Source organism: Alexandromys fortis, unplaced genomic scaffold (genome assembly GCF_014885135.2).
Source record: "Alexandromys fortis isolate MF-2015 unplaced genomic scaffold, M_Fortis_MF-2015_v1.1 scaffold_64, whole genome shotgun sequence".
NCBI lineage: Eukaryota > Metazoa > Chordata > Mammalia > Rodentia > Cricetidae > Alexandromys > Alexandromys fortis.
Window position 1 is genome coordinate 1861315 of NW_026067976.1, and position 12249 is coordinate 1873563.

The window sequence follows — 12249 nt, forward strand, 5'->3', positions numbered from 1 at the left end:
AAAAAAAAAAAAAAAAAAAAAAGAAAGAAATACTTAAGTTCAAGGCAAAGAATCTTAGGAATTTGCTGCTGAATCCTTTTCCCTTCTCAGGTATTAAAAGGTGGAACAGAGGCCAACAGTCACACAGTCACAGCCTTAGCCTTTATCTCCTGCTGCTACTTTTTTCTTGTCCGCTGACTGTTTGTGGGAACGTTCTTTGTCGTTTGCTTATGTGTGACATATATAACGATCTCAAACTTAGGTACTATGGAATTAAAAAAGAAATGGCTTTGGTGAAATTTTTTCTATGTGTCATGAAGTCGTGGGCTTTGTGACATTAGAGATCAGCATTCATTCTTAGTTTATTTTTATTAATTTATTTAAAGGTAAGTTCTCAAACATTCCAGGCCAGCCTCAAATTCCTTATGTAGCCAAGGATGCTCTTGAACTTCTAAGTTCTGCTTCCATCTCCCACTGAGTGTAGGGGGTACTAGTGTGTGCCACCACACCCAGCTTATGGGTGTGTGTGTGTGTGTGTGTGTGTGCAAACCTAGGACATTCAGCATTTACTCTACCAACTGAGTTACACTCCCAGACCCCTATCATTCTTATAGTCTTAGATTCTATCTCTGTCCTTGACATATGGCCCAGTTTTGGTAAATGTGGATGTATTTCATAAAGCAAACAAACAAGATAGATCATAATGGGGGGGGGAAACCCTTAGTTATTCTGAATGTACAGCTAGCAAAATGTCTACTGTCTGTTCTATTGTCTAGTAGCTTTCCATGGCCCTTCTTTTTCCCCTGACATATCCATCCGTACAGCAAAGTATAGACAGTGGCTAATTTTTGTTGATTTGATTAGTGGAGTTTGTGTACCAATAACCCGTCACAACAAGTAGGTGAAATCTATTGTCGGGTGCTTTATAACACCCTAACAACATTTGAAAGGCTATCTTTTCCTTTCCTTCTGGCAGAAACATCCAAACTGGTCTGAAGTTCCAAACTAGCAAAGCAATGAGACGCAAAGTCTGGGGTCAGACCAGTGGCGTGGTGGCGGCAGTGTAGGAGTTAAGCTCACATACACACATGTTCTTTTTCATTCTTCATCACTGTTCTTATTTAATTTGATGCTCATCGCCTTTCCGGAAGTTCATTAGAATAACTCAATCTCATACTGTACTATACATTACAATATTCATGTGATAATTTTTATTTGGACCAGGAGATGCTTTTTATCATTGACAGTTTCGTTTTAATTACTCCTATCTTATTGATATCTAGCATCGATGTTTGTTTTAAAATTTCTCTTTGTTACATTTTTGTGGTTGCGAAAATGTCTCCTGAAGTCCAGGTTTGCTGGGTAGTATGATTAGCCTTGCTTGACATGTAGAGCCTCCTGCTTCAGCTCCCCAATTGGAATCCGCCACTCTGTTTGTTTTGAGTGCGTTTTCTACACTTATATCATCAAGTACTGATTTCCCACATTTATATCCCAAACTGTGAAGATTTTCAAAATAAATGGACAGGAAGTACATTTGCTATCACAATTTTATTGTTGTTAACAGTCAACTTATTAAAACAGTTACAAATAAAGAATGGAAAGACTGGTGTAAATTCCTTTGTTCAAAGTTGAACCTAGAGTATTCCGGGTTGTGTTTTCTTTTTCATTTTCCTGGTTGAAGTCTTTTTGTTGTGAAGAGGGTCACGTAAGGACGGTCGTGGAAGGGCTCTGTGCGCCATCTACTGGCATATTTTAAATCTCCAGCATCTGCAGACTGGGAATTACTTTACTTTCAGGGATTGTAAAGCATTCTTTGAGAAAGAAAGGACGTTAGGGAAAGACTCAGTGGTCAGAGGCTATGATTTATTTGTGATTGCTAGAGTACATGAGGATACATTTCACACACACACGGGGGGGGGGCGGGGGGGCTGAGACTCCCTCTTACAAATACAAGGTACAGTTTCTGGAGAGAACACACAGAGAGCCAATCTGGAATCGGAGCCGATGCGGAATGGTCACCACTCGTTAGAAATAACTTCACTGAAGTCATAATCATATAATCTTCAGCTCCGATCTCATCATTCAGAGTTGTCCCTACAATTTGGCTTTTGACAAGTGGTGTAAGGAGCAGATAGTCACCCCTCACTTGTATACCATACAGAGCAGGTCTGTGTGTATACAAAAACTTAGTGCTTACACACACACACACACACACACACACACCACACGATGACATGCGCTGATAGACATGACTGAAAAATATGTACTTGGACTTGTATTGAAGTTCCCCCTCAGATAGCATCTCCCCTCTGTGCAGGGTCCTGAAGGATGGGAGACACAGGTTTAGGAAAACCACACTACTAGGGTTGAAAACTTGCTGCTTTGGGCTTGGCTGGAAGTGGTTGAGCCTCTCTGATTCCAGACATCTACATTGAGAGCAGTGGGGAGAACTGAACGTGATCATGGAGAACCTGGGGCCCCAGTGAACCTCCTTCCCGTTATTCGGAAGTCTTCAATGCAAGGGCCAGACTGTCTTTCATGGTCTCTGGGCACGGTGGGGGGTGGGGTGGGTGGAGGGATGAGGAAAACAACAAAGTTGTGTCAGAAAGAGGAAGAGAGAGAAAAGGACTGGGAGAAAAGAAGTAAAGAAGTTGGCGATCCGGAGAAAAAGGGTAGTGAATAAAAAGATAAAGTCCGGAAACCAGCCACCACCACCACAGCAGTTCAAGAAAGGAATTAAAAGCCAGAAAGGTACAAGAACTTTATTCAACGACACAAAGTCACACCCATCTTTCATTTTCGTATCTCGTCTAGATCTTATCCGTTTCCTTTTTAAAGGTTGTCTGTGTTTCTAGAGGAAGCTAGTAACTTTTTTTTCGCCCCACGTATGTCTTAATATTTTATCCACGGCCACAGAGACAAAATACAATCGGAGCTGAAGCCTTTGTAGAGGAGCGACTCTGGAACATTCCTGCAAGGGGTTGTCACCCGGGAGCCTAAATGGATTAATACTCAGAGATGGATTACGTTGGCTGCCACCAATATGCCTAAAGATTATAATCCAATTTATGCACATTACAGTCAGTATTAACTTTATCTATTTTAAGGCTCCCAGTCGCCTCGTACCTCCTTAGAGGACAGACCCTGATGCAACCCAGCAGGTTGTCAGCCGGGAAGTCTCTCCAGGAAAACATCGGGGAAAGCTGCTTCCCAAAGGGTCTTCACCGGGCACTCCCAGGTGTCTCGCTTTCACCTGGGTATGGTTTTGTGCCGCTTCTCAGCTCGGGATAACCAAGACAGGAGGCGTTTCCCAGGAAGGAAATGGCATTCTTGTTTCGCGTTCATTTTTTAAATTTTCAGTGGCGATGGCAAGAGGGCGGGGTGGGCTGGTGCCTGGGGAGTAGATGGGGGGGGGGGGGGGCGTACGTAAGATTGCCGCGGACTGGTGGACTGTTCAGTCCCGAGATTGCTATTTGGAGTTTTTTTTTTTCCTTTTTTTTTTTTTTTTTTTGGATCGCGTGGATTTCTCTCGCTCTCTGTTTAAGTAAGTTTGTTTGGGTGTGCGTTCTTGCGATTTCAGCACAAACCTACAAAGATCCATGGTGGAAAGTAAAAGCAAGCCCGCTCCCCCTTCTCAAACGTGCTCACTACCGCCAAAGATTTGATTTAACAACCCCTTCTCCGGCGGCTGGGGGCTCCAGGCAGTGGCCACATTCCAGCAGTTTTAATCCGTTTTTTATTGTAGGGCGAACGGAGTTTGCACAGGGGCCGGGATGGCTCCCCAGCTGGCCGCTCCCCCCGCGCCAGGCCTCCTCCCTCCATTTCCTACCCCCCCTCCCCAGCAGGAACCTGTTACTTTAAGCGAGGCGTTCCAGTGTGGCGCTGCGGGCCGCCGGGGTTTCGGGAGGCGGCTGCTGATTGGCTCTTTCGAGCTCCCCCTGGCTCGGTCGCTCGGCCTCCCCGCGCGCTCCGCCCCGCCCGCGCGCCCTCCCTCCGCCCCGAGAGGCTTGAAGCCCGGGTGTCAGGCGCCACGGCGCATGCTCCGGACTCATCCTCTGGCCCCGGAGCTGCTGCTGCTGCTGCTGCTGCTTTTGCTTTTGGGGCTGAGTTTAATAAGCGAGCAAGAGAGAGAGAGAGCGCGGGGTGGGGTGGGGGCCAAGGCAGAGCATGTCCGCCATCTACCCTCCGCTCCCGGGCGCGCTCTCATTCATAGCAGCCTCTTCATGAATTACAGCTGAAGGGGGCGGGGGAGGGGGGTACCACACAACACCCCGGCAAACCTCCGGGCCCCCAGGCATGGCTAGCTCGGTAAGTACATGCAAAAATAATAATAAAAGCCCCCCTCCTTCTCCTCCTCCGCCCCGCCGCAGCCCAGACAGCGCCAGCGCTCCGCGGTTCCAATTAGAGAAAGGTTGGTTTTGCTCGCGGGGAGCTGCCGCCTCTCCCCCCTCCCCCCCCCCCGGGCGCGCGCGCACACACTCGCACACTCGCCGCCACCCCCCCCCCCCGCGTCTCCCGCCCGCCTCGCCTCTTTGCAATCGCAAGAAGCGCACTCACACTCCCTCTGGCTCACACGCGCGCACACACACACTCACACCCGGTGAAAGGAGGCGAATAATAACTCAGCCATATTTCAGCCGCCGCCGCCGCCGGGAGCTGCGGGCACGGTCCGGGGACGCGGCGAGCAGCCTCTGCGGCCGCACCTCCGCCGAGCGCCGCGGCCGCCACGATGGTGCGTTCTCCGCGGCGCGCGCGTGAGCCCGAGTGTGCGGGCTGACAGCGGCGGGGCTGCTCGCAACTTTGCCCCAGCGGCCGGTGTGCGCGACCGGGGCTCGGCGGCGGTCCGCCAGCAGCCCTGCCTTTCTGCGTTTCGTGGCTTTCGGGGAGGCGGGAGGGGGGGGGGCAGGAGGGAGTTTGCGACCACTTTGGCTCTTGAAAGTGTGCAGCGGGGGCTGTGTTGGGCTGGCCTCGCCGGTCGTGGGGGGCTGATCGCTGAGGGGTGCGGGGTGCTTTGAGTTATGGATGCCTCGGCGTGTTTTCGTGCGGGCTTGTGTGTGTGTGTGTGTGTGAGAGTGAGACGACGGCTCATTCTTGTGCATGAACCCCGTGGTAAGAAAGAACACGGGAGTTTGTGCCCATCAGCAGAGGCTGCCCGTAGTTTCCATTCCGCCTGGCACCGCGCTCCACACGCACACACACACGTACACAAAGACTTCCTCGGCGTGTGCCTGTCGCCGCGGTACTTTCGGGGAGGGGGCTCGCCAGAACCCCCAGACCCCCAGTCCAGCCACCCCCCCCTCCCACGCCGGGAAAGCACCCCGACATTTCCTCCTGATTGTCTCCTAATTTGTTACCGACGCGTTTGTTGTGCTTGCCGTGGTGGTCGTGTTCTCCCCTTTCCCCGACCCCCTTCGCGACTAGGGGTAACATTCCGTTACAATCCCGGCCGCTGTGCAGCGGCGCCCGGGGCCCCTGCGGCCCGGCTCGGTGTATCTGGGGGTGTGGGGTGTGCGCGCCCACGCGCGTGAAACGTGGATGCAGAGGGCACTGCCGTTTCCTTTTATGTGCGTTTCAAGGAGGAGGGAAAAAATGTCAGGCGCAATGTTGAGCAGCGAACAGTCGCCTTCCTGTTGTTCACGGCTGTCTCTCCTCCCCCTGCCCGCAGTGTGCCGTGCAGGTGAAGCTGGAGCTGGGGCACCGCGCCCAGGTGAGGAAGAAACCCACGGTGGAGGGCTTCACCCACGACTGGATGGTGTTCGTGCGCGGCCCGGAGCACAGTAACATCCAGCACTTTGTGGAGAAAGTCGTCTTCCACTTGCACGAAAGCTTCCCTAGGCCAAAAAGAGGTAGGGCTCGAATACAAAAGAGACTTGATAAAAAATGTCTTTGCTCCAGAGGAAACAATCGCGGGCCCGGGCGCTCCCCGGACCGTTCCCCGCCCCCCGCGTCGCGCTTGCCGGTCTAGCCTGGGACCCGGGGGGGGGCGCGGTGTCTTGCTGGCCAGGTCCCTGCTGCCGCCCGCGCGCGCGCGCGCAAGCAGTCGACTGGGGCTCCCGGAAAGTCAGCGCAGAGAAAGGACCGTCAGGTGTCGCATGTTTATTCATCCCAGCCCTCTTGGGTTGCTGTGGGTCCTTTGGGGAAGGTACAATTAGTTACTGGGTTTGGAGCTTTGGAGAGTGGGGCTGAAGGGAATAAACACTTTGCGCCTTTTCTTCCCCTCCTGGAGAAATTGAGATTCACCTGTGTTACTAGCCACGAATGCATTGGAGGGAGTTATTGTTCCGTTTTCAGAAGTCAGTTCTCTAGGCTCCTGTGGCCTCTGTTTGAGCCACTAGGTGCCAGTTGCTGTAGACTGTCCCTTTGGGAGTTAGCCTCCATCCACCTCACCTCAGCCTGGATTTTCCTAGTTTGGGACTTACTCCCCACTCCCGCCTTGGCACTTTACTGCCCCAGTAGATATGGTGCACATTCTAAAGTGTCTTCTGGTTGGGACCCCCAAGGGAAGGAGGGGGCGTTCCTTTAAGGTTGAAAGCCAAGTTTCAGGGAATGATGTTGTTTTGCCTATGAGTTCTTTCTACACCTTGATCCTCAGTCGTAAATTTGAGTTTTTGCATACTGTTGCAGAGACTCAGTGGTCCTCAACGTCTTCAATAAAAAAGCAGGACGGTTTGGGTGGGTGCAGAAAAGGGATGCCATTTAAAACGATGTTTGAAGAGGCTATGAAAAATACTGGTTTCCATTCCCTTCTGCCTCTGGAAAGCTCTGTCTGGTTGCTTTAGTTGGATTACTGGAGGCAACAGTACACATACAATAAGGTGCTTTGTTTGTGTGCAGCTTTATTTATCTAAGTCGACACAATGGTTAGTAGTTATCTTCCATTTGATCCGTAATCTTTATTGGCATCTAGAACTCCTGCAGTTTCTTAGAGTAACATCATAATAAATCCATTCTGCTTAGAGTGATGTGGAAATTATTGAACATTCAGGGGCCGAATAAAGGAAAGAGAAAGGATGTGTCCCTTTGAGGTGGCGGAGTTTGTGTTTTCTGTGTTTATTTTCATTTTCAGTGCTTGTGTAATGGGAAGTAGGATTTTGGTTTTGTGCTTAGGTTTGTGCTTAGTGGTTAGGTTTACAGCTCCTTTCCGAAACTTGACCAGTTGGAATTCGGATAGGCTTTGTTGAATGGTTAAGGAGTACCTCCGTCTTCTAACAGAGCTAGGAATATACATGGCCCTATAGGAGGTAACACTTAGCATCTGTTAGCATTTTATATGAACATATAGACAGATGCTCTGATTTGTGTTTCCTCCAAGCCATGATAAGAATGTGCCTTGCCAGGCTGCCTGCAGGTGAGTGGGGAGGATGTTAGTTGGACTCTCTCTCTCTTCCTGAGTCTGGAGAGCCACAGCAGAGGAGTTTAAACAAAAGAAACACCTTCCGAGCTCCTTGGTACTCTGCTCCTGCAACTTAGCTGCTGTTCACTTTAAAGCAAAACACATTTTAAAAAGCAGTATTTGTTGTGATAGGGGAAATCAACTCAGTTGTTAGACAGTGTTGCTCTTAAGGTAACTTTGTTTGGGCACCTTGATAATAAACTAATTGGCCCATAAAATCGAAGCCCCCCTCTTTCCTACTTAACCCCCATTTCTCTGCGTCTGTGGGTTGAGTGGTGATGCTGCCCTGTGGTTCCCATACTGAATGATCTTCGGTCCAGCCCGAGGGAAGCGGGTTTCTGTTCACATGGCAGTCACCTGCAAGGTGTGCTGAGCCCTTGGCAGTAGCCACGTCTTCTCCATCTCTCTAGTGAGGGCCGTCTGTTGATTGGACTTTACAGTTTTAATTCTCAACTGCGGAGTTTCTTCTTTATGCAGTCTATAAGCCATTGTTTTAAAATGTTTATTTTTGGATTTTTTATTTGTGTTGTGTGGTTCCCATGATGTGACAAGTCCTGGGAACAATGCCAACTTCTGTCGCCCAGGAGGTACCTTGTCACACTGTAATTACTGTGATTCAGATTGCTAGAGATTTCACTGTTCGTTGGGAATAGCTAGTTGTAAACTCAAGTACACCAAGCATGTAGCTTAATCCGGGGATCCATTTGTTGACTTATCAAATCTTTGAAAATGATAAGAATAGATGGAGAGTAAGATTTCCAGGCATTTATAAGGCTTCTACTAGTGTCTTTCAAGATGCTGTGTCTTGCTATATAGTGGATGTAATTGATAGGCTAAAGTTTAATTGATTGGAAATCAGAGGAACTGCAAAAATGAATTTGAGAGCGCTCTGAATCCAGTATGCTTAAAGGAATGCTTAGACTCTAAACTATTAGCAGTGACAAGTTGATGCCCTTGCATTGTGTACAGTAGCTAATAAGCGGAGGAACCCCAGATCTGAGCATGAACTGTTCAGCCATGAAGATGGATGAGTTCTTAGCTTTGTAATCCTTGGTTTAGAAAAGCAAATTGATTTTCAGGTTGATTTCCTTTACTTCACAATAATATTATGAGAACTTGTAGAGGAAGAAATTATAGTATTTTCAACTTGTTGCCAAATGAGAATTATATATACTATTTCAGAATTGAGCTAATTGGATTTGAATTAATGAGGTTTTACTCTGTCACAAAGATGTGTGGGAGACCTTTAATTTAAAACTACTGGCACGCAGTCCTAGAAAGAGATTTTGATGAAACAGTGAAGCCTAGAATATCCATTAGCTAATGAAGAATAGGCAGGTCAGAGTTGATGCATTCTCAGACTATCTATTTGCAGGAAAAGACCATAGCTTATGTATTATTACCAAAGATTTATGCTGGTCTGATATGACTGAAATGAATAGTTATATTCAAAACATTCCATTTAAAATATTAATGTTTTCATTTTTAGTCAGATCTAAGTTCCAGTGAACTTCCAATTATGGCCATCCTTACTATTGCAATCTGTTCTATTGACATTTATGATGTGAAAGCTGCTGCTTATTATTTTATGAAAGCTAATTTGGCCACTGGTATGATTTGCTGGCTTTCTATTTGTCACCTTTAGTCCCTTGAGTGGGCAGATGAAAGATAATCAGTACACCTTCACAGCTCCTTTTGGTTTAGGCATTCATGATTGGCTGTATTATTTAGCTCTGATTTGTGTCTCTTAAGTAATTTGGACAAGTCTTTTTATTGAGGTGCCTAGTATTTGAAGGTTTATTCGTTGAGGGCTTTGTATATATCCTGTGTATTTTGTCTTTGGAGGCATTTGAAAAATGTACAAACTAAAGGAATAAGGATGGGTGAATCTCAGTTGCCTATGGTTCTGATGGGAATTACACTGACCAGCGCACAGGGTGAAGTAGCGTGAACACCTTCCCGAGCCACTTGACAGCCACTTGACGGATGAGCTGCTGGAGGGTCTCCTCTGCGGCGGGTGTCAACTGGGCACAGAAAGTTTGGAGGGCATTTGGCTAAAATTGATTGTGATTTCCACACGTCTGTAGCACTGAACCCAGCAGATTAGTAGGAATTTTCTAGTAGGTACGACTTCGCAAGTATGCAAACAGATCAAATATTTCTTGAGACTTTTGAAAGCAAAAATTAGGAAGGAAGCCAAGTAGGGGACTTCAAATGAGTGCACGTAAATGATGGGAATCTTTAAAAAGTGGCAAATCTATATGTAAATGTCAGGACATCTTAAAGAGCTGTTAGCTGGTGAAGCAGCTTGTCCTGGTGATCCATTAAGGAATGTGCTTCCCCAGAGGTTCTGGATGCTGGGCCGATGGTTGCCTTGAGGGGGTGCTTCTGGTGACAGGATTTTACTTGAAGAAAATCCCCTATGTTTAAAAGACCATGATGATCACATAGAACTCTGTGAGACTGAAGTTGGAGTACAGTCTGATAGAATAGCTCCCCCGTTAGACTAGCATGTGGTCATGTAAGAGTGATCCTTAACTATGGATGTACTGTTGCTTCATGGGAAGAGGACTAAGGGCCAAGGCTGGGTTAGGCTATCCCTTGGGTCACCAGTTTTTCTGTTGTTGTTTCTTTTTTTAATTAATTTGTGTTGTGAGAATAGTTGTAGAACTACAGCTTATAAATCTAAGGTTAGATATGCCATCATTCTTAAACTTAGGAAATTTCAGACTATATTCTCACAGATCAGACTTGAGAGCCCTTCTATGTAAAAATAACCAACCTATGATCTGCCAGTATATACTGTTTTAATGAAAAAGATTGTTTAAACAAGAGTTAGTGAGAAGTAGCATGCGTTTGTGGTACACGTGTCTTTGATGTCTGGTTTTATCAGTATGAACAGTGGCTACTGGAGCCACTGTTGTATTCAGTTGTGTTGCTTCCTGCTACACAGTCCCAGATATACTGTGTACTGCTGAGAATGAGACAGAGAAACTCAGAGCCACCGTGAAAATGTGTCACCGTGCCAAGAAATAGGTCTGAGGAACAGCGGAGTCTGCAGAGGACACCCTGGACTAATATAAACTAGGTATTAAGTATACAGTCTGACATGGAAAGAAAGTCTACCATGTACACAGCCAGTGCCCTTTGTAGTCATTACTGCTGTTGCCAGTGATAATACTCGTGGTACAGAAGAAGAAAAGGCAGGAGTTACAAGGTTTTTCCCTCCTCGGATGCCAAGGGAGCAACAGTTATTCCACTGTTTCCTTTCACAAGAGGGGACTCCAAGTTGGAGTTCGGCTGGATGTAGTTTATAGGTGACTTTACAATCTGTCTGATACTGTGCTCTTTGTCTTATACAGAGGTTTGTTAGTACAGGAATTATTTTAGGTGAGCCCACGCCCCCAGAGAACTTTCTCTGTGAACTAAGAATGGTGAGGCACCGATTGGTTTTATGATTTTACCTTAGAGGGGGCGCAGCTGATGCTGTCTCCCTGCCTCTCCCCTTCCTCCTTCCTCCTCTTCCCCCTCTCTCCTCTCCTTATTCCCCTCTTCCTTTTCCCCCTCCCTTGCTCATCTCTTGCTGATCTGTGCCACTCAAAGAGATGTCTTTAGAAAATGGGAAATTACTGGGCTGGAATCATGGCTCAAGGTTAAGAGTGCTGGTTGTCTTTGCAGAGGACCCTGGGTCAGTTCCCAGCACCACCTTGGTGGTTTCCAGCTTCCTCTAACTCCAGTGCTGAGGAATTGTCACCTTTTTATGGCCTCTGTAGGCAAACCTGCACAAATATTGCATAATCTCAAACAGACCTACACAGAGACATATAAATAGATTTATTTATTTACTTTTTTTTTGGGGGGGGGTCCAGGGTTTCTCTGTTTAGCCTTAGCTGTCCTGGAACTTTCTCCGTAGACCAGCCTGGCCTTGAACTCACAGAGAGGAGCCTGCCTCCACCTGCCTAGCTCTGGGATTAAAGGCGTGCACCTCCACCTGTCTGTAAATAAATCTTTAAAAGAGTAGGAAATTGCTTGCTGCAATTGGACAGTGGCCTTTATGAAGTGTTCATATCATTTCAAATTTAAATGAAAATCATGTTTCTTTTCTAAAGTATAGACATATGTACATTTATTTAAAAAAGCCTAATACAGAGAAAGAAGTTATTTGAAAATTTCATAGATAGCTTGTTAATACTTCTGTAGTCAGGTATTGTATCTGTCTACTCGTATGTACATGTTTTAGCTATTAATGTCTTAATATATTTTGTAACGTGTAATAATTTTGCATATATTGTATATAATATGTAACATGTGTAAAATAAGCATGTAATGCATATGTAACTAGAATATGTACATTATGTATAATGTCTATGTTATAATAATACAGAATAACTACTTTGGTAGTTTTTATCTGTCTGTATCTGTTTATTTTGGGATAGGGTCTCACTTTGTAGTTGAACCGGAACTCTGTGTATACAAGGTTGTCCTTGAACTAAGAGATCCATCTGCCTCAGGGGTTAAAGATACACACTTACCTACCTAGCCTAGTGGTTAGCTCACTCAGCAAGGATGTTTTGGAGTGATTAGAAAACACCTTGGTTCTGAGGATAGACAGATGATCATTTCCACTTTCATAGAAAATCATTTCTTTATGCTCTTCAGTTTTATAACATTATATTAAGTGTGGATTTATCTTGAACCTTCAGATTGCTCCCTATTTTGATTTTAGTTTGAATAATTTTGCAATGGATAGCCTTGACATTCATTTTTTCATGATTTTCTGATTTTTCATAGGGGAGACAGTCAAGTAAAAAAGCACTCGGATTTGTTTTTTTTTTTTTTTTTTTTTTTTTTTTTTTTTTTTTTTTTTTTTTTTT

General features: G+C 46.1%; 2 protein-coding genes across 4 annotated transcripts in view; one reads left to right on the forward strand and one right to left on the reverse strand.

Annotated features, from left to right (window-relative positions):
- The window catches only part of Focad (focadhesin), a 1203139-nt gene that overhangs the window by 358857 nt on the left and 832033 nt on the right, over window positions 1-12249 (reverse strand). The gene's annotated exons all lie outside the window — the stretch shown is intronic.
- Window positions 4012-12249, forward strand: part of Mllt3 (MLLT3 super elongation complex subunit) — a 259546-nt gene continuing 251308 nt past the window's right edge. The window contains exons 1-2 of one of the 3 annotated variants that reach the window (XM_050157371.1): window positions 4012-4290; window positions 5648-5828. In XM_050157371.1, coding sequence (XP_050013328.1) covers window positions 4279-4290; window positions 5648-5828 — 193 coding nt within the window. In that variant the 5' untranslated portion in view covers window positions 4012-4278. Of the gene's footprint in view, window positions 4291-4519; window positions 4715-5647; window positions 5829-12249 lie in introns of those variants that run through there. The other 2 variants (XM_050157369.1, XM_050157370.1) reach the window with 2 other exon arrangements.